The sequence below is a fragment of the Rhopalosiphum padi genome, chromosome 3, assembly GCF_020882245.1.
Source record: "Rhopalosiphum padi isolate XX-2018 chromosome 3, ASM2088224v1, whole genome shotgun sequence".
NCBI lineage: Eukaryota > Metazoa > Arthropoda > Insecta > Hemiptera > Aphididae > Rhopalosiphum > Rhopalosiphum padi.
Window position 1 is genome coordinate 82,184,884 of NC_083599.1, and position 24,915 is coordinate 82,209,798.

Genomic DNA, 24,915 nt, shown 5'->3' on the forward strand with positions numbered 1-24,915 from the left:
AAGAACCATTTAGAGCAGGGGTCGGCAATAGGCGGCCCGCGGGCCATGTCCGGCCCGCGGAAGGAAAAAATATGGACCGCCAAAAATTTTCTTAATTTTCCTATATATCTTATATATAAATTAAACTAAAATTGAAATCGATTTCATGAGGCGCTGAGACAATAATAACGGTTAATCATTATCTGTGTTGTTGTTGAACGTGCCGCAGTCGCGGCTGCGGGCCGAGTCGCTTGCATTCGCGCGCGTGTGTGTGTGTGTGTGTGTGATTTCAGAGGCGATCTATTTTTATGATTTATTAGGAAATTACGATAGCGTTCATCGTATAAAGCTGTTTATAATAATAGTCACGATAACAGAACACCATACATTGAACCTACTTCTTGAAACACTTAATAATATTATTTAGTTCAATTTAATCGTTGCGTTGCGTTTGTCGTTCGTAGTCCGTCGCGTCCGTAGTGTTAAAACTTATTAATTTATAAATATTATTCGTGTGCTATTATACTCGATTAGTATGTTTTCCAAAAAACGTAAAGTTGACAATGAAAACAGAAAGTTCCTGGCTGAGTGGACCGAACAATATTTTTTTACACTTCCAGTAAGAGCTGGAGCCGTTCCAGTTTGTCTCATATGCAACAGTACAGTTGCTGTCGTTAAATGTGCTAATTTAAAGCGTCATTATGATACAATACATAAAGATTTTGAAAAAAAATTTCCTCTTGACAGTGCAGCGCGTAAAGATAAGCTCCAAGCGTATCTCTTGTCTTATAAAAATAGTACGACTATGTTAGTAAAAAGTATGAGTGGGCAAGAAAAGTCAATAGAAGCAGCATTGCGTGTTTGCTGGACGTTAAATAAGCACCAAAAGCCATTTACAGACTCAGAAATTGTAAAAGAGTGTATGTTGGAAGTAGCCACTGCACTTTTTGAAGATAAAAAGGACATAATTAATGCTATTCAAAATATTCCTCTATCAGCAAGAAGCAATACAAGAAGAACAGAACTATTGGCCGATGACAACAAAAATAATTTAATTCACATTTTACAGATGGCTCCTTGCTACGCTATTGCAATTGATGAGTCATGTGATATTGTTGATTCTGAGCAGATGTCAATTTTCGTGCGCTTTTTAGACGCTGAAAGTAAAGTGTTTAGAGACGAGTTGTTAGCATTATTGCCATTGAAATGCAAGACTCGTGGAGAAGATTTGTTTAAAACTTTTGACGACTTCATGACTAAATCAAATATTAGTTATGATAAAATTGTGTCTATTTCAACCGATGGCGCCCCAGCAATGATTGGTAAAGAAAAAGGATTTGTTAAGAGAATCAAGGATAAGAATGCTGAAATACTTTCATATCAATGTATAATTCATCAAACATCCCTGTGTGGCAAACTTAGTACAACGCTGAAGGAAGTAATGGACATAATGATCAAGTTGATTAATTTTTTGAGGTCCCGATCTGCTCTTCAGCACAGGCAGTTTAAAGATTTTTTATTTGAATGTGATTCAGTATATTCGGATTTACTTCAACATAACAATATCCGTTGGTTAAGTAAAGGCAAAGTGATCGAACGTTTTTGGAGTATAAAAGAAGAAGTAATCACGTTTTTGGTAAACTTGGATTCACAAGAATCAAAGCAGTATCATAAATTCTTAACAAACGAGAGCAATATGCTATCTGTGGCATTTTTAAAAGACATTCTTACATATTTAAATGTACTTAATATTGAGTTACAAGGGCATAACAAGTTAATTTGTGATCTGATATCAAGTGTATCTGCTTTCCGACGAAAACTTGAAATCTTTGAAGAAGATATAAAAAATCAAGATTTTATTCATTTTCCAACAATCCTTGAATATAAAAAGAATTCCGACATAGACTGCAGTATGTTTTTAAGTTTTTTGTCGGACCTTGGTGAAGAATTTGGTAAGAGATTCAAAGACTTTGCAGATATTGGAAAACTGTCTCAATTTTTAAAAAATCCGTTTGAAGTTTCTCCGACTGGAGAATGGATTGACGTTGCTACAAAATTATTCAGACTTCCAAAATCTTCACTTCAAATGGAAATTATTGATTTGCAAGAAGATATCTCATTGCAAATGAATAAGACTTCGTCTACTGAAGATTTTTGGATAAAACATGTCTTGGATAAATACATGAACTGTAAAACCCTTGCCATAAAATTAGCTACTATGTTTGGCTCCACTTATGTATGTGAAACTTCGTTTTCAAAAATGACGTTTTTAAAAAACCGATACCGTTCAAGATTAACAGATCACCACCTTGAAAACACTTTACGCATCAGTTGTTCTCCAAGAGTACCAGATTTTAAAAAATTAGCCCAAGAAAAAAAATGTCATTTTTCTCATTAAATTTTGTTATTATTAGTATGAATGTATTATTACCTAATAAATAATTAAATATTAAATACTGTGTCTAAAAATGTGATTTTAATACAAAAATAAATACATTAATGATAAAATTATGTTTAAGATTTTTTTGGCCCTCGAAATTTTTTTTTTAAATATCTGGCCCGCCATATAAATTAATTGCCGACCCCTGATTTAGAGTCTTAGATCTTACACAAGGTGGTAAAAGAGGAAGGCCAAAAAATATAACATCATTATATTCAACAGCGTTAACCAATTGTTATAAAAGTCCTTTAACTATCTGTTATAATAAGGTAACACTGTTGTGTAATAGTTATTATCACGATTACGTGTTATCATGTTTGTTGTCAGTCATTAGTCGACATAGCTCGTGCGATGTACACTTCACTCTTAAGTACAATTGTTTTATACTAATAAAGTTAAATATATAAAAATGTCAAACAGTTATTCATTCATAATATATTAAATACAACACTATCAACCTCCCCCCCCTTCAAAAAAAAAAGATTATTAAGTTTATTGCCGCTGATACATGAAGACTGCCATAGCTTTTACCAAAACTTAAAAACATCCAAAGATGCTGCTGAACTGCTTTCAATCAATAGTGATTTTTCATCAGATGAAGGCTAAAATTATAATAATATATTATCGAGTAAAACCATAAGTTGTTTTATTTTTTACCTTTATTGTATTTTATTTAAAAATTTTAAGTAATTGTTATATTGTTATGTTTTAAAAAAGGCTAATTTCATTTTCTTTATTTATTGACCAAAAGTTAAAAGATCAATTTTATGTTTTTACATTTATTTACTGAACTTTGTTGTTTTATTCTAAAATTGTTTTGTATACTACAATACTGTGTTTTAAAAAAGGTTACTTTTATAATTTTTAAATTGTTGATATGTTGCAAATTTAAAATAAATTAGTGTTTGCAAAAAATGATATGTCTTTATTTTCTACTTAAACTCGTTTTTCCGAAAGTTTAAAAAATGTACACATCAGCTTCTGCCATCATACCACAGATCTGTCATTGTCTTTATAAAGTGTTTTGCTGCATTACGGTTTCTATAAACATGAAGTTTTGTTGGAATTTTATATTTTTTTATTAAATATTTAGGTATAATGTCATAATCTATTTTTACGTAAAATTCATAACTCATAGGTTTATATTTATGAGTTATCAATGTCTTAGTTTTAATGTCTTGATTGTTAATTATAGGTTTTAAATAACATTCAAAATCAGAATAAATAACTATAGGTATTCGTTTAGATTTTTTAAAATTTTTAAAATAAATAGTATCGTCATCATCGTTATCAAACAGTACAGGTCTTCCAAGTTTATGTTTTCCACAAATTTTTTTTTGTTTTTTTAATTCATTAATGCCCCATTGTTTGAATTTACAAAGGGGTATTACTAAAAACTGTAAAACATCGTTTACATATAATTAATTTGGATTTATGTTTCGTCTTTTGACTACGAATAAGTCTACAAAAATCATTAATAAAACAATAATGTGAAGTTATATCATTATTAATTAAAATTTAAAAGCAGATCAAAATGGTTTTTACTTTCCACATTATTCATATATAATGGGAAAACAACATTTTTATTATCTAAACTAAAAACATTAACTGATACGTTATTTAAACGTTCGAATAATTTAATTTGTTTAACTGGAGTCGAAAAATCGATACAATAAAAATTTAATCCACTTTTTTTTTCAAGTATTTTAACGTTGCGTTGGTCGCGTGCCTTGATAGTACGCCGGTAGTCGCGCGGATTACAGTTGTAATCCATTTTTTTTTTTCTGAATAGGTTCTAAGTCTATAATGAACATTTAAATTATTGTTTTATACTAAGTACAAATTGACAAATATATTGCGATAAAGAAAAAATTTTTATTTTTATTTTTTCACTTTAGAATATGAATTTTAACTTAAATGAGAATAAATAATAATTTATTAGAATTTGTTTTCTTAAATTGTAATGATACTCAATGTAATTAAATTTTTATAATATTTCTGTATAAACATATTAATATTTAAGTATTTTACATATATTTTAGCTCTCTATATTAATAATTACAAAAAAAAAAGAGTACTTTATAAATTTTTACATGTTAAAACTTTTAATCAAACACTCAATACAAATATATTTTAAATGATCTGGACACACCCATTTGTAACAACGTTCACATGATTTTCTCGTACTTTTGTTTCTTGCTCTTCCACACAAATAACATCGACCAATTCCCTTAGGACGTTCAGACAAAATAGGTGTATCTTCAACGATGCCTAAAAATTTCATACCACGACTCCTAATATGTTTTGGTAATTTTAAATTTTTAATACGTCTTTCAATATTCGGTTTCATCAGTTGTAAAGCTAATGCTTCTAAAAAGTCTGATCTTTTAGATTTATTGTTGATATTGTTAAATTTATACACATTTAAAGCATTTATACATGATATATTTATTAGGTTAAAAAATATGGTAAGCGGCCAACGACGAGAATTTCTTGAAACATCATATAGACTACACATTTGGTCTAATCTATCAACGCCATATTTAGTTTGGTTGTAAAATGTAATCATCTCTGGTTTTTTTTGATCTCCTGTGTCTTGATCGATAGAAGCGTCATTATGCAGAGTGGATAGCAGTATAACTACTTTATTTTTTTTCGGGATATATGAAGTGATTGTGCAATCTTTTTGGAAACCAAATAATGACGAATTCATTTCCCTATTTTTAGAAATTGAAAATTCTTTTGGAATACATGTTTTATTTTTTCTTAAAGTCCCCACTACTGTCAATTGTTTTTCAGTTAGTAAATATTTTACCACTGGAAGTGAAGTGAACCAGTTATCCATGGTTATGTTCCTTTTAGTACCTTCCACTGGCTGAACCATTCTTTTGACAACACTTTCCGCACTATTATTCATTTTATAAGGACCATTTGGTTGTTGTCCGGCATAAACCTCCAAATTAAATGTATATGCATTTTTTACGTCTACAAGAGCGAATATTTTTATTCCGTAACGGGCAGGTTTATTTGGAATGTATTGTCTGAACGAACATCTACCACGGAAAGCAATTAATTGTTCATCTAATGTTAAATATTCACTCGGAATAAAATTATTTTGAAAATGTTGTACTAGAACTTCAAAAAGTTCCCTTATAGGAGCCAATTTATCAATATCGCTTCTTTCTGAGCGGTTGGTAAAATCGTCAAAACGAAAATTTCTAACTAAAAATCTAAAACGTTGAACATTCATAGTTAGATACACAGCCTCAAGTCCAGTTCCCTCGGAATCATTAAATAAATTAAATATATTTTGTCTACTAGATTTAGAAACTCCTGCAAGAATTAAAATACCAATCAAAGCTTTAATTTCAACATCATCAGTTTCCCTAGCATCTCGAGCACGTTCATAATTTTCCTTCACAAAAGATATTTTTATATTTGTACTTTTGACGATAATATTTATTACAACTTCATCAAAAAAAAGGAAAAAACATTCTAAATGAGTTTTCATATTTTTTGCGGTCGATTTTGGACCAGGTAAATGAACAATTATATAATGAGAACGTGTCCGATGGGTACTAGTAGGTGCTTGCTTATTCCATCTAGTTTTATCCTTCCCAAAAAAATATTTATTTTGTAATATTGGACCAACATCATCACTATTTGACTCACTTTCACTTTCATAGTCACTATTTTCCGTATCCGTGTTTTCATTATTAATTTCTACCTGATCTCCCAACTCATCTTCACTGTCAATGTCATTTCCATCAATAAGTTCATCTTCATCTTCTTCTAGCCATTGTTCAATATCGATTGTGTTGCTCATTTTTTTATTATTATTTTATAATTAATACGTAAATAAAAACTTTGATTATAAAATAAACTGAAAAAAAAACGGGCGTAAAAGATCGCGCGGCATACACTGGTAATCCAACACACTTTGTACTTCGATAACAACGACAACTTTTGCGACCAGTGTTCGGAAACAAACTAATTATATTAAGCAACATGTTATTCGAAGGTACTGAAAAGATAAGATAATTCTTTTGGTTTTCAATATACGAAAAAACCATTTATTTTTAGATGGATTACAATAGTAATCCGCGCGACCTACGCAGGGTTAAAATATTGATTACTAAATTTAGTTTTATCTGAATGAGTATTATATTTTGTTAAAATTGCATATTTGAAACATTTGTTGTCATTATTTTTTACATTTATAACAGCTTTCTTATTCCGTATAGTCTGGTAAAATTACATTAGTAGATCCGGTTAACGGGTTTACAATATTGATTCTTAAGGTGCGTATCCATTACGCGCGGCAAACTCTCGAACATTGGAGCGCGCGGCAAACCGTTTATTTGCCGCGCGAGCCATTTGATGTATCAACTTTATTTTAAAGCGCGGCAACCTCGCGCGGCAAGTTTTTCAGCTCGCTCACCTCCTGCTGCAGAGTGCGATCCCAACGTTCAGTCTTCGCGTACAAGTGTGCAACCATGGACGTTTCACGTGCACGAGCAGCTGCTGCTTTCATCATAATACATCACATTATTAAAAAAAAACCTAAACGAAAAGCGCGATGGTGGATGAAGAAATTGTACGTTAATCGAATGCAGTGTGGTGTTAAACTTTTGGAAGATATGAGATATGAAGCCGTTGAAGATACAATAAAAATTTTTACAAGAATGACAACTATAGAGTTTGAGCACTTAAAATCATTAATTGAGCCACAGGTGAAGAAAATGGACACACAATTTAGAGAAGTGATTTCAGTAACGGAAAGATTAGGCATAACATTAAGATTTTTAGCAGCTGGAGACTCATATACAAGCCTGCAATACCTTTTTCGAGTATCAAAACAATCCATTTCACGAATAGTTCCAGAAGTTTGTGATGCATTATGTAATGCTCTGAAAGATTGGGTTAAGGTAAGTAAATAATGGACACTTTTAATTTAACATATTACCATTTATTGAAATCGCTTAAAATTAAAATAAACTTTATAATAATAAAAAAGAAATTATTCACTTTTAATCAGTTCAGAATCCATTCCAAATCTTCTTCGATAGAGGAGCTTGAAGATGGTTGTAAAGGAAATTGAACTTGTGGCTGAGGAGACGGAACTGGAGTCTGAGGAGATGGAACTGTAGTCTGAGGAGACGGAACTGGAGTCTGAGGAGACGGAACTGGAGTCTGAGGAGACCGAAGTGGTGGCTGAGGAGACCGAAGTGGTGGCTGAGGAGACGGAACTAGTGGCTGAGGAGACCGAAGTGGTGGCTGAAGAGACGGAACTGGTGGCTGAGGAGACGGAACTGGTGGCTGAGGAGATAGTGTTGAGTTTTGAGTAGTATTGTAATAGTAAGCATGTCCAATATTAGTAGGAGTATAAAATCCCAAATCAGCTTCATAAATCACATTGTTGATTGCATTTTTCACGTAAATTAAAGTTCGTTGATCATATTTACGGAGTTCGTTAGCTATGTGCTGGCCATAAGTAAAGTATGAGTCGGTTGACGATGTTGTTTCATTTAGAATTTGAAACGCTTTTTCCAACATAGGAGACTCTTCTTCAGTATTTTTTTTTCTTTTTTTCTTTTTAACTGTAGGACTATAAGGGACTTTGTAAATATCTGTTGATTCTTCAACATGTTTCTCTGTACTGTCCGTAACTGATGGTGTGGGTTCTCCATCATTATTTTCAGATGTTATCACATTTTGAGTGGTTGATGTCTATAAAATAACGAATAAAATTAATAAAAATAAATATTATGCTTATTTAATTTAATTGTTACAGGCACCAGACTCTGAAGAAGAATGGTTAGAGATAGCACAAGATTTTGAAAGAAAATGGAATTTTCCTCATGTAATAGGCGCGTTAGATGGAAAGCATGTAATGTTACAAGCACCGGTTAACAGTGGTACAGAATATTATAACTATAAACATTTTTTCAGTATAGTACTAATGGCTTTAGTAGACGCTGACTATTGCTTTAGGTACGTAGATGTTGGTTGTAAAGGTAGACGTTCTGATGGTGATGTTTTCAAGAATACTAAATTATACAAAAAACTAGAAGAAAAATCTTTGAAAATACCCCCTCCATCAATACTTCAGGTCCCCTATGCTATCAAAATACCTTATGTAATTCTGGCTGACAAAGCTTTTTCACTTAATGAATACACTATGAAACCATTTAAAGGAGAACCAGCCAGAGGTTCTCAGGAAAGAATCTTTAATTACAGGCTATCTCGAGGACGTCGAGTAGTCGAAAATGCTTTCGGAATTCTGAGCTCAGTATTTAGAGTACTACGGAAGCCTATGTTATTAGAACCTAAAACGGCTACTAAAATTGTTCTAACCACTATTCATTTGCATAATTATTTGAGGAAAAAACCAAATACGCGATCACTATACACGCCACCTGGATCTCTAGATAGTGAGACAGATGGGGAACTTAGACCAGGAACTTGGAGAAATGAACCTGCACCTACATCACTACTGCCTATGCCTTGTATTCCACGAAGAGCTGGAAACTATGCGAAAGAAATACGTTCACATCTAGCACATCATTTTGTTACCAGTGGTGAAATACCGTGGCAAAACAGATATTAAATTGTTAACTTACATCTTCCGTTATAGTATCGGATGTTTCATTAGGTACGTCTTTATCTTTCATAAAATCAAAGTCGTCAAAAGCAAACCACTTTGATACGTAAACTTGATGTGTACCTAAATTAATAAAATAATATTAATACAATTAATAATTCATAAAGTGTTAAATGTTAAGTTAATGTTAAAATTAAAAATTATCATATAATTACTACTATTATTAATTCTAAATATTATCAACAAGTAAAATTCAAAATAAAAAACTTAGTATAATATTATACAGTATTTTTTTTTTTATTTGCCACATTATCCCTTTCACTACGGTACATTGGTAGTCAATACAATAAAATTTCATATAAATATTATATTATATTTATATTAATATTGGTGAATGTATTGATTTTACGATGATGTGTGTTTTTTTTTTGTTTTTGTGTCTGTGTACAGCATAACTTATTGAAATAATGCTTCAATTTCAACACCGACAACTCAAGTTTTCGATTTTTCTAAATATTTTTTTTAAAGCGTCGATAAAAAAAAATTGGATGATAAAAAAACTTGAAAATTTAATACTAGGTTCCTTATGAGTTGTTCTTATTGCAGTTAAAAAAAATTAAAAATTGTTTATCACAATTTTTTTTTATAAACGTTTATAGTTCAATTTTTTACAAAATATGTCAAAGTCGCGAAAATTTGTAAGTAATTTTGTAGTTGAAAAATCATAAAAATTTTTGTGTTGATGTCTAAGGTTAAAAAATTCAACACTTAGTTTTCCACAAGTTTTCATACAAATAGCTATAGAGAAAACTCGAAACATCATTGTAGGAAAAATTTTAAGTGCGTTTGAATTTTAAATTTTTACGAAATAACGTAATGATAACGATTAACGGTTACTTGACAACAAACACCATATGAATAAAAAAGTTTATAAATATTGTGTTTATGCATGTAAAAAAAATATCAGCATTGATGATAATTTTAACTATGAAGATAAAATAAAAACGGTGGGAAAGATACCTACTTCTAAAAATTTAGGTTTTTTATTATCATTAATAGTGCTGTTATCGCACTTGTATGTACACATGGGTAGTGAAAGGGTTTTGAATAATATAATAAATAATACTTTTTTATGTACTTCTGTGGTATCTTAAATAAATTATTTAAGTATTCTTTACAATACTGTGTGATAGGTACTTACCAGAACCAGTAATAAGACTTTTGGCTATTCTTGATTTCTCTCTTCTATAAGACGTCAGAAGCGTTGTCATTTTCTTCTTCAGTTCGACAGCAGGTATGTTCATTACTGAACTTATTTCTTTCCACGCATCTTCTCTCACTGATTTATTGTGGTAAAGTGGAGATTTACTATTCCATAAGAAATCTTTAGCTCCATACAATTGTATTAAAACACGACACTTTTCATTATCCATGGTGGTAGCAAAATTGTCGTATTGCCGCGCGAGCAAATTTGAACCGACAATGACCGTCCCTACTGCTCGCGAGCAATTAACTGAAGCTCCTTTGCCGCGTGCGTTTTTACCGACACAATTTGGCTCGCCGCGCGGCGTGTTCGAGCGCGGCAACAAAAATGTTGGCTCGCGTGGCAACTAGGTATCCATTTGGCGCGGCTGCCGCGTGCGCCAATGTTCGAGAGTTTGCCGCGCGTAATGGATACGCACCTTTAATTGTAATGCATCAATCGAATATAAACTCCAACCACTTCCTTTAGTTACAAAATTACTTTCCTCTTTGTTAATTTTATCAAAAAGTTTTTTTAATAAATTTTCGAAATTTGAATTTGTATATGCCAACACATTCTCTGTTTTAAATGAAATATCTCGGTGTTCCTGTGTTAACACATGTACGTAAACACAGTCGAGATACAAGTTAAATTTAATACTAGTTTGTTGAGACATTTTTTTTAATTTACAAACAATCATTTCAAAACCGTAGTCAAAAATTGGTTAAAGTCTATGAAATTATAATCGTTTTTAAAACAAACGTTTTAGAACATTTTTTAAACCGATTTAACCCTTTCATTCCTGAGACTAAAAAAAATTAAAAAAGTGAATTTTTTTTTTCATAGAATTTTTTTTATATGCATGAAATATTTGTTATATTTTTGTCAAAAATTTTTAACCACCTCTCACCCCCTTTTTTTGGTCGGGACTTAGATGTCCCGACAGGATTCTATGAATGTAAATTAAAATACACTTTTTTTTGTGAAACTCGTATTTGTATACTATTTTATTGAATATTAAATTAACAATGTATTATATCTTATAGAAAAAACTTATCTTTTTATAACCTTTATATTTTATAGTTATAAAAAATACATATATCATAGAAATAAACATAATATAAAAACAATTTAATCAAATGTTAACTGTTTCTACTTCATGATACTCATTGAAACAATTTTTATTTTCATTACTGCACAAGAATACTCTACAATGTGAACACTTAGATTTTGGTCTCGACTCAATTCCCCGTGTACTGCACAGTTCACACCTCCCTCTATTGGCACCGTAGACCACCCAATGAATTCCTCTAAAAAAATTCAAAATATTTGTGTTTATCATAACCTATTTTTAATTTTTATTTTATTATTGAAGTACCTGTTTCCTAATCTAACATCCTTTGTATTGGATAACTGTTTTCCTCTGCGAGTTGTTGGGGTTTTAGGAGCTGCTCTTTTTAAACTGACTGATCTTCTTGATGGTAAACTGCGTAATGTCATAAGACCAAGTGCGATGGATCGACGTACATCCAAAACATCCGTGTCATCGAACATCTCACAGTAAATGACGTAGGCGTTCACAAATGTAATGTCGAGGAGTCCCCAGAATATTCTCAACCACCATTTATTTGATTTCCGATCAACATTGTACAATGACCTATATCTATCCGCTAAATCGACACCTCCCATAAAATTATTGTAGTCTTTTACCACGGGAGGACATTTTGTTGTTAATTTTGAACCGTCCTTCATCGTTCTTAGAACACTTGTAACTTCGTTTCCGTGATAGTTAGATGCGAAATGCACAGTTTTATTATCACGCCACTTGAATACACCAATACCAGAAGTAGAAAAACGACAGTCGTATTCCCCACGTGCAATTGTAGAATCTTTCATCAAATTATTTGGCATTCCTTTCCGATTAGATCTTATGGTGCCACATGCCAACGTCTGTTCTGTCTTCAATCTTTCCAGTAATATTATAGACGTAAAGTAATTATCGAAAAATATAAGTCGGGACTGTTTCCAATATGGCTTGGTTAGCTTTAGCACTATTCTTTCTCCCAGATTGAAATCTTCGAACTCGTTCTAGAGCCTCATTTTTGCCTTGATAAATTGAAAAATTTAAAATGTATCCTTTTTGATCGGCAATACACCACAATTTGTACCCACGCTTTATAGGTTTCATAGGATTGTATTGTTTTATACTGCTACGTCCTTTAAACTTTATCATTGACTCGTCCACACTAAGCTCGCGTGTTCCATTATATGCTTCAGAAAATGTTTTATTTAACGAATCTATCATTGGACGTAACTTGTAAAGTTTATCTTTATTATTTGCTGGAATCGCGGTATTATCATTTACATGAATATTTGATAAAATTTCGCTAAATCTATCTCTGCTCATAACTTCGGAAATTACTTGTAAATGTAGGTCTTTTGCAGTACTCCAGTAGTGTCTATAAGATGGTAACTTATGATATCCCATGCAAAAGTTAATTCCAATTGTAGTAATAGGTGACTATGTTTATAAACAAAATAGTTGTAGTAATAGGTGACTATGTTTATAAATAAAATAGTAAACATATTTGTAGAGTAGGCCAGGGAAGCAAATGTGCTGAGGCAGCTAAATTGTAAACTAGATATAAGGCAAAAAGTAGAGTAAGAAAAGGAGTGGTGGTATGTCAATACTGCGATACGTTTGATTGTTAATTTTGTGTTTGTTTGAATAAAAAGTGTTTCCGATCCGAAAATTATATGTTTTGTTTGAGTAGCCACACAATTCTACGTATGTTTTAAATCTGATCTGTAACCGGTTAATTTATGGTCGTTGAAGTTTGAAAGTCTAAACAGTAAGGTAGCGATATCGACGTCTAGAGTACCAAACTGTAACCGGTTAATTTATGGTCTTTTGGTTACTCAAGTGTCGATAGAGGTATATCACTGAAAGGTGCATATACGACACAATAAAGCCCATTAACTCATCTGCAGATAACTTAAGTGTTTTGTTATTTTGTGTCGCATATAAATTACTTTGATCAACTATATGATCAATAATTGGATTTAGAAGTTTTACAAAAATATCTGTCGCACTTTTACAATTCTTGAACATCTCTACATTATAGTTTTTATTTTCATTATATAACGGTAATTCAATAGTGGTTTCGTCTTTCTTTCTCCATTGTCGATTTATTTCAGTTTGAAGTACTGGGTCTGGAGTTACCGGTAAATTAGGAACAATAACTATCGGGTTATTTTGAACATTATTTTCTATAAGTGTAGTAGAAGTTCTTGGTCTTAAAATTCTCATAAGACTAGGATTATCAGCATTAGTAGGAACGTCGTTATTACCATTAGAGAACTCAGGGAAATCAAAAACTAGCATGTCATCATTGTTTTCTAATAATTCTAAATCCTTACTACCAAGGGCGCCCATATGGGGGGGCAAGGGAGGGACATGTCCCCCCCTGGAAAATGTAGAAAATATTGGAAAATTGTTTACTGTGGTCAGAATCTATTTATTTAGAAAAAAATTAATTAAATATTAAAATATATGAAAATCTATAATTAATTGTTTATGGAAAATAGGTTTATTTACTGTGGCAAATCAAGTTATCAGCTATAAATAACAACAATAAATAAACAATGTTCATTAGATATTATTATAATATATATTTTGTCATGAGTTCGGACGGTTTTACTGCTCGCGAAATAAACATTCATGTTTAAATTTAGACGCGCTATACGTACTGGTTTCACTGTTCGTCGCCGTCGTCGTGTACCGCTTCATGAATTTACTTATAATACTGTAGTGTGGCCCGACCCTTACATTTTATAGTAAAAAATAGAAAAGTGAAAACTATTCAGTATTTCAGTCGTTACACTTTTGTTGTGTCAAGTGTTATATTACTTAAATATATTTAATAATAAAATAATGAGTACTATTAATAAATTAAAAAAGTATGTATTTACTCCGAAACGTCAAAACCCAGAGCCAGAAACAAGTTCTTCACCCATGTATGAAAGTAAGTTTTCAAAAGTAATCCTTATTAGTTATTATAATAATATGTAAGATATATTAGATATTAGATGGATCTAGACAGATTACGTATTTTAATAGTAATTAGTAGCATAGATTTAATATCATTTATTATTTATTAATCAATACTAAATAATTGGAAACTATAATTGAATACCAAATGGTATATGATATCTGGTTTAATTTTATCTCATTACTGTTCTATTTTTTTAGATGATGAAAAAAACTGTAAAAAATCGAAAATTTTAGATTATTTTAAAACAAAAACTGCAAAAATGGACAACAAAATTGTAGAGAAAAATTGTAATAACCCAACCATTTCTGTAGTCGATGTGTTAACTCCGTGTGAGTATACAAATGTTTTAATGTTTTAATATTTAATTACTTACCTATTAGATTTTTTTTTTTTAATCCATGCAAATAAACATATAAATACAATGATTTAAATAATTATAAATAAAAAAATAACAAAGCTACATTTATTATATAAATTAATATATTTATATAGGTAATGCACAAGTCACATCTACTAATAGTAATACATGTGTCAGTACCATGATTGATCCAGACAAATCTGAAGTAGTATCAACACCTTGTAAGTATAGGATTTATTTTATTCATTTAAACATTTTTATTAGAACATATCATATATGTAGGATTAAATATTTATTATAATTAAATATTTTATTTTTTCAATTTTTCTATATAATTATGTAAATTCAATTACTTTTCAGGTGTAAGTAACGATACTAACATTATAATATATAATTCGTCAGATGTTGGAGATTTTATTAATATTCATCCAATACCAGAAGATAAAAAGTACAGTCTACTAACTAATCCATACAAACCAACTATAAATTATAATTTTAAAAATGACATGGCATCAAATTCTAAACGTGCATTTAATTTGAAGTACTTAGAAATGTATGATTGGATGATTTATTCACCTAAACATAAAGGGGTTTTTTGTAAATGTTGTGTTTTGTTCAAAGCTAATGTACACAGAGGTAAACAAGGTTCTTTTATTATTACACCATTCACAAAATTTTATCAGATAATTGAAGAGTCAAAAAAACATGAAAAAACACAGTGGCATAATGATTCAAAAGTTACAGCAAAATTGTTTTTAGACAGTATGAATTCAAAAAAAATAAATGTTATTGAGCAAATTAATGCTACAGTACACAAAGAAGTTGAAAATAATAGAAAAAAATTAAGACCAATTATAAAATCAATATTGTTTTGTGGACAACATGACATTGCCCTTAGAGGAAACACTGCTGATAGAGGTAATTTTGTTGATTTATTAAAATTTCGAGTTGATTCAGGTGATAATATTTTATCGAACCATTTTGACACGGCCTCTGGGAAATCCAAATATATATCACATAGAATTCAAAATGAAATTATTCAAATTTGTGGTCAAGTAATTCGTAATGATATTGTATCCCAAGTCAATAATTCAGTTGCATTTTCTTTACTGGCTGATGAAACAGCAGATATTGCAGGAAAAGAACAATTATCTATTGGTGTAAGATATATTGATATTAATTATGTAGTGCATGAGGAATTTATTGGATTTAGTGAAATACATATTTTAAATGCAGAAGGTGTATCAAGAAGTATATTAGAATCGACAGAAAAATATGGTTTAAATATGTTGAAACTTGTTGGCTTAGGATTTGATGGTTGTTCAACCATGAGTGGCAAAGAAAATGGTGTACAGGCAATTATCCGAAAAATATATCCAACTGCTTGTTATTTTCATTGTGCTTCACATAAACTCAATTTAGTAGTTAACGATCAAAATTCAATTCCTGAAATCAGAAATACTATTGGTACTGTAAAGGAAATAATTAAGTTTTTTAGAGAAAGTATTTTGAGAAGAAAACTTATTCCAAATATTCCATTATTTTGTGAGACACGTTGGTCAGAAAAGTACAAATGTATACGGTTATTTGATAACAATTTTATTGAAATTAAAAATGTTCTTGAAAAGTTATCTATTAGTTCAGAAGCAAATACTGTTACAAGAAATCGTGCGTTCCAACTTTCATCAGCCACATCAAATAGTACTTTTTTGATTAGTTTAAAAGTAATTGCTTATTACTCTTCTGTTCTAGAACCAGTTGTGACCAAATTACAAGGTACAAGTGTTAATCTTCATTCTGTTCATAAATTTGTTAAAACAGAACTTCTTGGCATATTGAATAAACATAGAGAAAACAGCATAGAGTATTTTAATACAATTTTTGAGGAAATCACTGAAGCAGCAAATAGCTTAGATTTTGTACTTAAAATACCTCGAAGAACAAATCATCAGAGTCAACGATCAAATCATAATTGTTCATCAAATGATTCTATCAAAGATTATTACAGAGTATCCATATATATACCATATTTAGACTCTATTATTAGTTCGTTAAATAATAGATTTAATGAAAACAATGAGACTCCATTTAAATTATGTTGGTTGCTTCCAAATGAAATGATTAAACTACAAAAAAATGAATATTTGAACATACTTCAAGATATTGAAAATCATTTTAAAATACCTAATATAAAAGTTAATGGTTTAATTTGGTATGATTATTGGCAATTAAAATCACAATCATTTATAAATGATACAATGGAAGATTATAAAAAATTATTGGTGGAGTGTGAATTTTTTCCTGCCGTCAAGAAATGTATAATGATCTATATTACATTACCACCTACAACATGCACTGTAGAACGATCATTTAGTACGTTACGAAGAGTAAAAACATGGACGAGATCTACAATGAGTGAAGATAGACTTGACGGGTTATGTATGATAAGTGTACACAGGGAAAAAATTAATGATAAAAAGAATGAATATATAGAAGAAGTAATAAACATATTTGGTATTAAAAAAAGAAATTTACAATTTTTATTTGTAAATTAATATTTTAATAAATATAATTAATTGTTTTCAGTGTCCAATTTATGTTTTTAATTAAATAAAAATTCGATTAATTACTTTTATGGTTAATTGGTTAAATAATTATCATTTCATAATCTTCCAGTTTGATTTACATAATATAATGTAATAGCATAATAATTAGCAGTAGACCTCTTCCTATCTCCTATTCCTATTCCTATTTATAAATGTATTGATAAATTAAGATTTTGTCCCCCCCTTGAGAATTTACCTATGGGCGCCCTTGCTTACTACTACTTTCTATGTCCTGGCCAGTTGGTAAAAATAAACGATCAATTATTCCTACCTGGTTTGGGGCTTCTTCGTCCATTTGATCTTCATCAAAGTCGTATTCGTCCTCAGATAGTATGTGATTGTCAGCAATATCCATGGCTAACCACTCTTCTACGTCGTTTTCAATAAGTTTATTATTCATTTTTAATAAATGTAAGTGCGTGTGGAATTAAAATAAGTAAAAAATACGAATAATAAATAACACGCGGTAAAAATATTTACGCGAATATCGTACGATTACTAATACGTGATGCTCACTGAAAAGCTAGACGCAGATAACTGACGGGACAAGTGAGTCCCGTCGATTCAAACACGATTATTTACGAATTAATGGTTTATTCCCCATAAATATAAACACGTAATATACACTCGTTATAATCTGAATCGTATTATTGATTGTATTTACGAAGAAAACGATAAGTGTATTTATAAAATGAAAACAAAACAGCGATAAGATTGAAAAGTGTATAATGCTTTACACCTCATGTGGATACAACAATAAATGCTGTATAAATAGATATTATTAATTTTTTTTTTTATATAACATATGTCCATGGGACTCAGATGTCCCGTCAGTACGATTGGCTCAATCGGCTTTACTGTTTATTTAATATTAGACGTTTTAGAGCCGGGACTCAAACGTCCCACCCGTCCTGAAAGGGTTAATTGAATAAGTCCGCTTCCAATTACGTTCATACGTGTTCTTTTTGATATTATATTTCGTTGCATTTTGCTGTAATTAAAATAAATAAGAATAATAATAATAATAAAAAAAATAGGTAATAATAATAATTATGATATAAAATTTACTATTAAATAACAATAAATTATCATTACTAAATAAAAAAAATTTATTAATAATTTATGCTTATTAAGTCATTATTTATTATTATCACAATCGATAGCGTTGACCATTAAACGATCGAGGTTAATTTTAAAATATTACTGTGTTACTAATTACGATCTATTATTATTAAAGATAAGTCAATATAATTTTATTATTTTACTTGATATGAACTGATAATCACTAGTGTATTGGTACGGATACGCGGGTATACGCCGTATACCCGTCAGCAGATTTTTGATTTTCGGCGTATACCCAATATAAAATATCATTTTACCGGTAAACGCTCTTAAAATAACTCAAAAACCAATTATTTATAGGAAAAACTTGTTTTAATAATATAATAATGAATTTTAAGTTCAATTTATTAATAAAATTTTGAAAAATAGATGTTATTAAAATATGTAATACGAAGTATGAATGTTCAGCCCATGGTTCTCAAACTGTATCATGCAATTTATAACGCGCGGCAAATGTGTTTTTTGCGGTGTTGTGTTTTTGTAACCACTGATGTTATTACTTATTAAGTGTTTATCAGGCTATGGCCAATTAAATGGCTTATTGATGTTTATTAATAGATTTATTTATTGTAGGCGGTGTTACTTTTACGCCGACCCATTATTAATCAACATAAATCAACACATACGATTTAAAAGAGCTTTATTTGACATAATAGAATAATAAAATAAAACATAACTCATAAGCATAACACACGTTTTAAAAATGTGCTTTACGTACATAAGAAAAAGTGTCGTCGTAACTGACTAGTCACGCACACACACACAGTGCTGCGTCGGTGGTGTAGGATGGTGGTATTACCAACCTCACCTTACAACTCGTCTATCCTGACTGAGGGTTGTCCTCAACCCAAAATAAGAAAGTTAATAACATAACATATAATAACATAATCGTAACCAAAATACATCATAAAATATCATAAATAGCATAAGTGATCATAACATTATTCATAATAATTAACATAAAAATAAAAAATAAATTGTTGTATTAATGTTCATAATATCGTAAAATAGTAAGACAACACATAATTAATAACATAATAACATAATTCATAATTAAATCATAAATATCATAAAGAATAATAAGTGAAAAAAATTTTTTTTTTTTTGATAATCATGATACAAAACAGATAAAAAATAATAATTTCCATAAAAGAATAACTGTTTTTTTTTCATTTAAGTGTAAACAAATACTAAAAACACTCATATATTTAGTCAAGTTGTGCTGTTATACAAGATGTGGTTGCCACATTCTTATATTACCAATAGATATAATACCTTCATATAATCTTTGGTTCTGCTGGAACCCTGATATATCAGTCACTACAAATCTATCATTAGGTAGTTTTTTCTTTATTATGTAAGGTCCCTTAAATTTTGGAATTAACTTTTTGTTAATACCAAGTGTAACATCACAATTATTAATTAGAACTAAATCTCCTTCACTATAATTGGTGGGTAATTTATGTTTACTGTCATAATATGTTTTATTTTGTTTATGAACCTTGTCAATGTGATTGGAAGTTTTACATTAGACCCTTTCATCATGTGTAACATAAGAATCTAAATACTTTTTTATTTCATCATCTGGTTTACTTAATTGTTTTGTACCATATAACAATACTGCTGGTATTTCATTTGTTGAACGGTTAATTGTTTTATTAATGGTATACTCAACTTCACTTAAAGTCTTATCCCATTGAGATAAAGTAGGTGTTAACTTAGCTATCATTGGAAGAATTGTGCGGTTAACTCTTTCGGCTTGTCCATTTGCTCTAGGAGTACCAGTAGCTATATGTATAAGCTGAATATCTAACTCTTTTATAAATTCTTGAAATATTACTGAAGTAAATGCACACCCTCTATCTGATATTAAACGAATAGGTTTGCTATAATAATTAAAATACATTTTTAAGTGTTTTATCACTTCATTACTATTAGTGGTTTTGGCAGGAAATAGTTTAATAAATTTTGTAAATGCATCAGTAACAATAAAAATATATTTATGACCATGAGGAGCTTTTTCAAAAGGACCCAAATGGTCTATACTCTATTTGAATAGTATTAAATGGGAGGTTACCTTTAGGAATAGCATGTAGAGATCCTTCAACCGTCCCATTTTTAGGAGCATAAGATAAACATTTTAGACATTTTGAAATATAATATTTAATTTTGTCCCTCATTTTTGGTAACCAATAAGAATTATTAATTAATGATAATGTTTTATGAATACCAACATGTCCTACATTATCATGGCAAGTTCTAATTACATTATCTATTAGCTCACTAGGTACATAAAATAACAATTTTTTGCCATCTATACGATAAACCAAGCCATCCCGCAATTCATAGTATGGAATATCTGAATTTTCTAACTTTTCGCGAATTGCAACAATTTGAGAGTCTGTCGATTGTTTAATAGATAATACCTGTTCGAATGTATTTGCTTCCAATATTAAAATGTTCTGCATTCTACTTAATGCAGCCACATGAAACATTTGTTTATTTATTAGGGCGATGAACTACTTTATAATCATAATTTTGAAGAAATAATACCCAACGCATTATACAAGGACAAATATCTTTTTTATTTAGTGTAAGTCTAAGACTATCACAATCAGTTAGAATTGTAAAAGGCATACCTTGTAAATAAATATGAAATCTTTTAAAAGCATAAATAATTGCCAAACACTCTAGCTCATAGCTATGATATCTGGTTTCACAATCAGTAGTGCGTTTATTAAAATAAAATACTGGATGAAAGGTATTGTCATGTTTTTGTTTCTGAACCAAAACTGAACCAAATCCTAACTGGCTAGCATCACAGTGTAATTATGTTTCTAGTAATGATGAATAAAGACATAAAACTGGTGGAGATGTTAAAAATAATTTTTTTTTCAAATGCTGACAATTGATCCTCCCCAAAAACAAAGTCTTGATTTTTTTTAGTAAATCATACAAGGGTTTAGCAATAATAAAAAAAAATTTAACGAACCGCCTAAAGTAACTAGCTAATCCTAAAAAACTATGAACTTCTTTTACATTTTTAGGTGTAGGGAAACTATGTATAGCATTGACATTATCTGGATTAGGTGTACCTAATCCAGATTAGGATACCTTTATGACTAATTTCATAGCCCAAATAATGAATTTTAGTCTGTAAAAATGAACACTTGTCTAATCTTAATTGAAGGTGATTTTCAGTCATAATATCAAATACTTCAATTAATATACTAATATTCTCATCTATTGTTTCAGTACTTATAAGAATATCATCCAAATAAATCAAAATTTTATTAGAATTGACCAAAGAATGATAAATATTATTAATATAACGCATAAATATTGCAGGACTGTTACAAAATCCAAAAGGCAGACAAGTATATTCGAATTGACCCATAGGAGTTACAAATGATAAATACTTAACAGAGTCATTGTGTACTTTAACATGATGGAAAGTATTTTTTAAGTCTAATCTAGTAAAACATTTTTTATCTTTTAACATATCAAGGTGGTCATCAATTAATGGTAATGGAAATCTATCCTTAATTGTTACTTTATTTAATTCTCTTAAGTCTACACAGAGTCTAAGGTTACCATTTTTCTTTTTTACTAGTACTATAGGAGAACAATATGGAGAAAAACTAGGTCTTATAATTTTATTTGTTAACAATTCATCAATTATTACTTTAAGTTTTTCTTTATCACTATAAGACAATTCGCCTAGGTTGAAAATAAATAGGTGTATGATCTTTAGTTATCTTTACTTCCATTTCATATTACATTTTTTTCTCTATATGCCTTGCTGCATTAGTATAATATTTATCAAATATTACTTTAACCTGTTCCTGTATATCAGCACATAAGTCACTATTAATATTTAATTTTAATGAATTTGACATACCAGTATCAATCAACATGATATATTGATATCATCAACAATAAATTCATTATGAGAATCATTTTTTTCAATAAATATATTTTTATCAAATGTTAATTTAATTAAATTATTATTAATAAAATTTCTTCCTAACAAACAATTACAATTCATAGTATTATTATCAACAACATAAAATATAATATTCAAATCTACTGGTAAATCTTTTACAGATACTTTTGTATTAATAACACCTAATACTTTTAATGGGCTTTTATTAATACCAGAAAGTTTAGAACTAACAGGGATAACAATTAAATTTTGGGGAACAGCATTTTCTTTAATAATTACAATTGGACTACCTGTATCAATCAACGCCTCTATGGTCCAACGAGTTGTCTCCCACATGACATCAATACTAAGCATGAACGGTGGATTACTTGCCTCATCATTGTTGAGTCCTCGCTAGTGTCTCGACTTGTTTTGTTAATTTTCAGCTTAAAATCTCGTTGTTGATGTTCCGTAGAGCCACATTTGAAGCATGACCCCGGCTTCAGTTTAGGTTCTGGACAATTAATAACAGTATGTGCAGCATTATAGCAATTAAAACAACGTTTGATTAAGGTTTGCTCTGGTTCTAGACTTGAGTTATTTTTTCATTTTTTTGAGCACTAGCTTTAATGAATGAATTTGAATTGCTTGAGAAAGTTTGCTTATTTGGGCCATAAAGGGTTGTACGCATTTTATTTAATCTTACAGAAGTTAAAATATCGTCGAACATACCATCAGTTTATGTATGATGTTTTGATAATAAATATGTAACCAGACTTTGCGAATAAAAACCTTCCAATAATTGTGTTTTTATCTCTTCAAATGACAAACATAATTCACTGCACAAACGTACTTTATCATAAAAGTAATCTATAGTTGCTTCATTTTTTGATTGCATCCTAGCGACCAATGCGTGCCATAACTCTGTACGATTTGGAATACCAACGAATGTTCGCGTAAACACGCAATTTGGTTGTCTTGCTATCAGGCTTGATGACACAATGGTGTGGTATATAATAGTTAAGTGGATTGTCACGCTCTCCCATTGGTACAAGTTCCATGTGCCCACAAGACAAGTAATCTTGTATAAATTCGGTGTACTGTTTACGAAGATCAGGGTGTCTAGTCAATCGAGTCTCAAGAGCCTTGTAGTGTTGATGAGCCTGAGACTTGGAGTCACCGAGCACAGGAAATGGTTTACGGAAAGGGAGAGTAACCATAAAACGACCTGAACTAAGACGAATGGTGGTTTGAGATGTATATTTCTTCGGCGATTTTGTTATCTGGACTTAAATGGTGAACCACAGGCAATTCTTCCAAGTTCCAAAACTTTCTAAGGGTCGCATCAATGTTGTTGGATGTTGACACACACATTGTGGTCACTGACAAAGGTGGGGCCGAAGTGGTTGGCCCAAACAGAACCCAGCCAAAAATTGTTTGAACCGCAGTAGGTTCGCCTATACTGCCCAAAACGAGACTGTCACACAGTATGGATCAGTGGATATTTTAACTAATATAGAGAAAATTTTTCGTCGCCTAGTAGATGATATATTAAATTACTAAGCGACAACGATTCTTTTTAAAAGTGACGATGTTAGAAATTATTATATAATTAACATGTTATTCTTATATTTAATGTTGTTATTTATAAATATATATTTTATATATTTTCGTTTGGTAATTTGAATTTAGAAGTACAAATTTAATAATTATTGAGAATGGAAAACCCGCGTAACCGTTCACCATGGGAATAATAATAATGAAAAAAAAATGTATACCAATGTATAATAATAATAATGCAAGAAAACATTATTTATTCCACGCGACAATGCGACATGTTTTATCTGGTCTTCAGCCTTCCCATCAAATATCTACAAATTAATTGTTTTCGATTTTATTTTAGTCATTGTTCCTACAAGTTAATTAGATAAATTTTATTTCACTTTGAACCTTCTAACTGTTTAAACGTTCAAAGTTAAACGTATACAAGTATACTACGATTTTCGTCTCTTGGTAAGTATAAAATAACTTAAAATTTTTATATTTAATAATTGCAATATAAATATATTACATTACAAATTACAATAATACTGTTTAAAAAACATACTAACAAATACGTGTAACACTGTAACGTATTACGTATTTACGTATTTTTGTAATTTTAATACTGACTATTTATTTTTAAGGGACAGCAGAAGCTGACAATAATATATACCTATTATATTATAGTTACCTCAACACTTTATGATATAAACATTACATATTTAATTACGAGCGTAATATTACTCCATTACATTAAGTAGACATTTTAAAAACTTAAAATATATAGATCAGCATAATATTAATAATATCGATACACAGTATTTATTTTATATTTGTAATTTGTGGTATTAATATTTAATAGTATTAATACGTAAGACATTCAGACAATCATCAGTGTGGAACAATTAACAAGTGTATGTACTACACTAGTACACTACTATGTAATTTATATTCCGAACGAAGAGTGTCTTAATGTTTTACGTAGGTAATGTAGTGTACACTATTATAGTGTTCCTGTTATGCTTAAATAATAAATATATA

General features: G+C 30.0%; 3 protein-coding genes and 1 pseudogene across 3 annotated transcripts; 2 read left to right on the forward strand and 2 right to left on the reverse strand.

Annotated features, from left to right (window-relative positions):
* Positions 1-514: 514 nt before the first annotated feature.
* On the forward strand, positions 515-2,292 carry LOC132926237 (general transcription factor II-I repeat domain-containing protein 2-like). Its single transcript, XM_060990576.1, has 2 exons — positions 515-2,215; positions 2,272-2,292. Exons 1-2 carry the CDS (start codon positions 515-517, stop codon positions 2,290-2,292), a joined length of 1,722 nt encoding a protein of 573 aa, XP_060846559.1.
* Positions 2,293-2,946: 654 nt separating this feature from the next.
* On the reverse strand, positions 2,947-18,272 carry LOC132926238 (uncharacterized; annotated as a pseudogene).
* LOC132923908 (uncharacterized) lies at positions 6,916-9,029 on the forward strand. Its single transcript, XM_060987903.1, has 2 exons — positions 6,916-7,347; positions 8,214-9,029. The coding sequence occupies exons 1-2, from the start codon at positions 6,916-6,918 to the stop codon at positions 9,027-9,029; spliced, it is 1,248 nt and encodes a 415-aa protein (XP_060843886.1).
* Positions 9,034-10,456, reverse strand: LOC132924505 (uncharacterized). The gene is made up of 2 exons (XM_060988869.1): positions 10,225-10,456; positions 9,034-9,146 (listed from the first exon to the last, which is right to left on the reverse strand). The coding sequence occupies exons 1-2, from the start codon at positions 10,454-10,456 to the stop codon at positions 9,034-9,036; spliced, it is 345 nt and encodes a 114-aa protein (XP_060844852.1).
* Positions 18,273-24,915: the final 6,643 nt, after the last annotated feature.

Coding starts and splice junctions, on each gene's coding strand:
- LOC132924505 (XM_060988869.1), bottom strand. CDS start 10,456: ATGGATAATGAAAAGTGTCGTGTTTTAATACAATTGTATGGAGCTAAA. Junction 9,147..10,224: donor AAGTCTTATTACTGGTTCTG/GTAAGTACCTAT, acceptor TTATTAATTTAG/GTACACATCAAGTTTACGTA.
- LOC132926237 (XM_060990576.1), top strand. CDS start 515: ATGTTTTCCAAAAAACGTAAAGTTGACAATGAAAACAGAAAGTTCCTG. Junction 2,216..2,271: donor CTATGTTTGGCTCCACTTAT/GTATGTGAAACT, acceptor ATACCGTTCAAG/ATTAACAGATCACCACCTTG.
- LOC132923908 (XM_060987903.1), top strand. CDS start 6,916: ATGGACGTTTCACGTGCACGAGCAGCTGCTGCTTTCATCATAATACAT. Junction 7,348..8,213: donor CTCTGAAAGATTGGGTTAAG/GTAAGTAAATAA, acceptor TAATTGTTACAG/GCACCAGACTCTGAAGAAGA.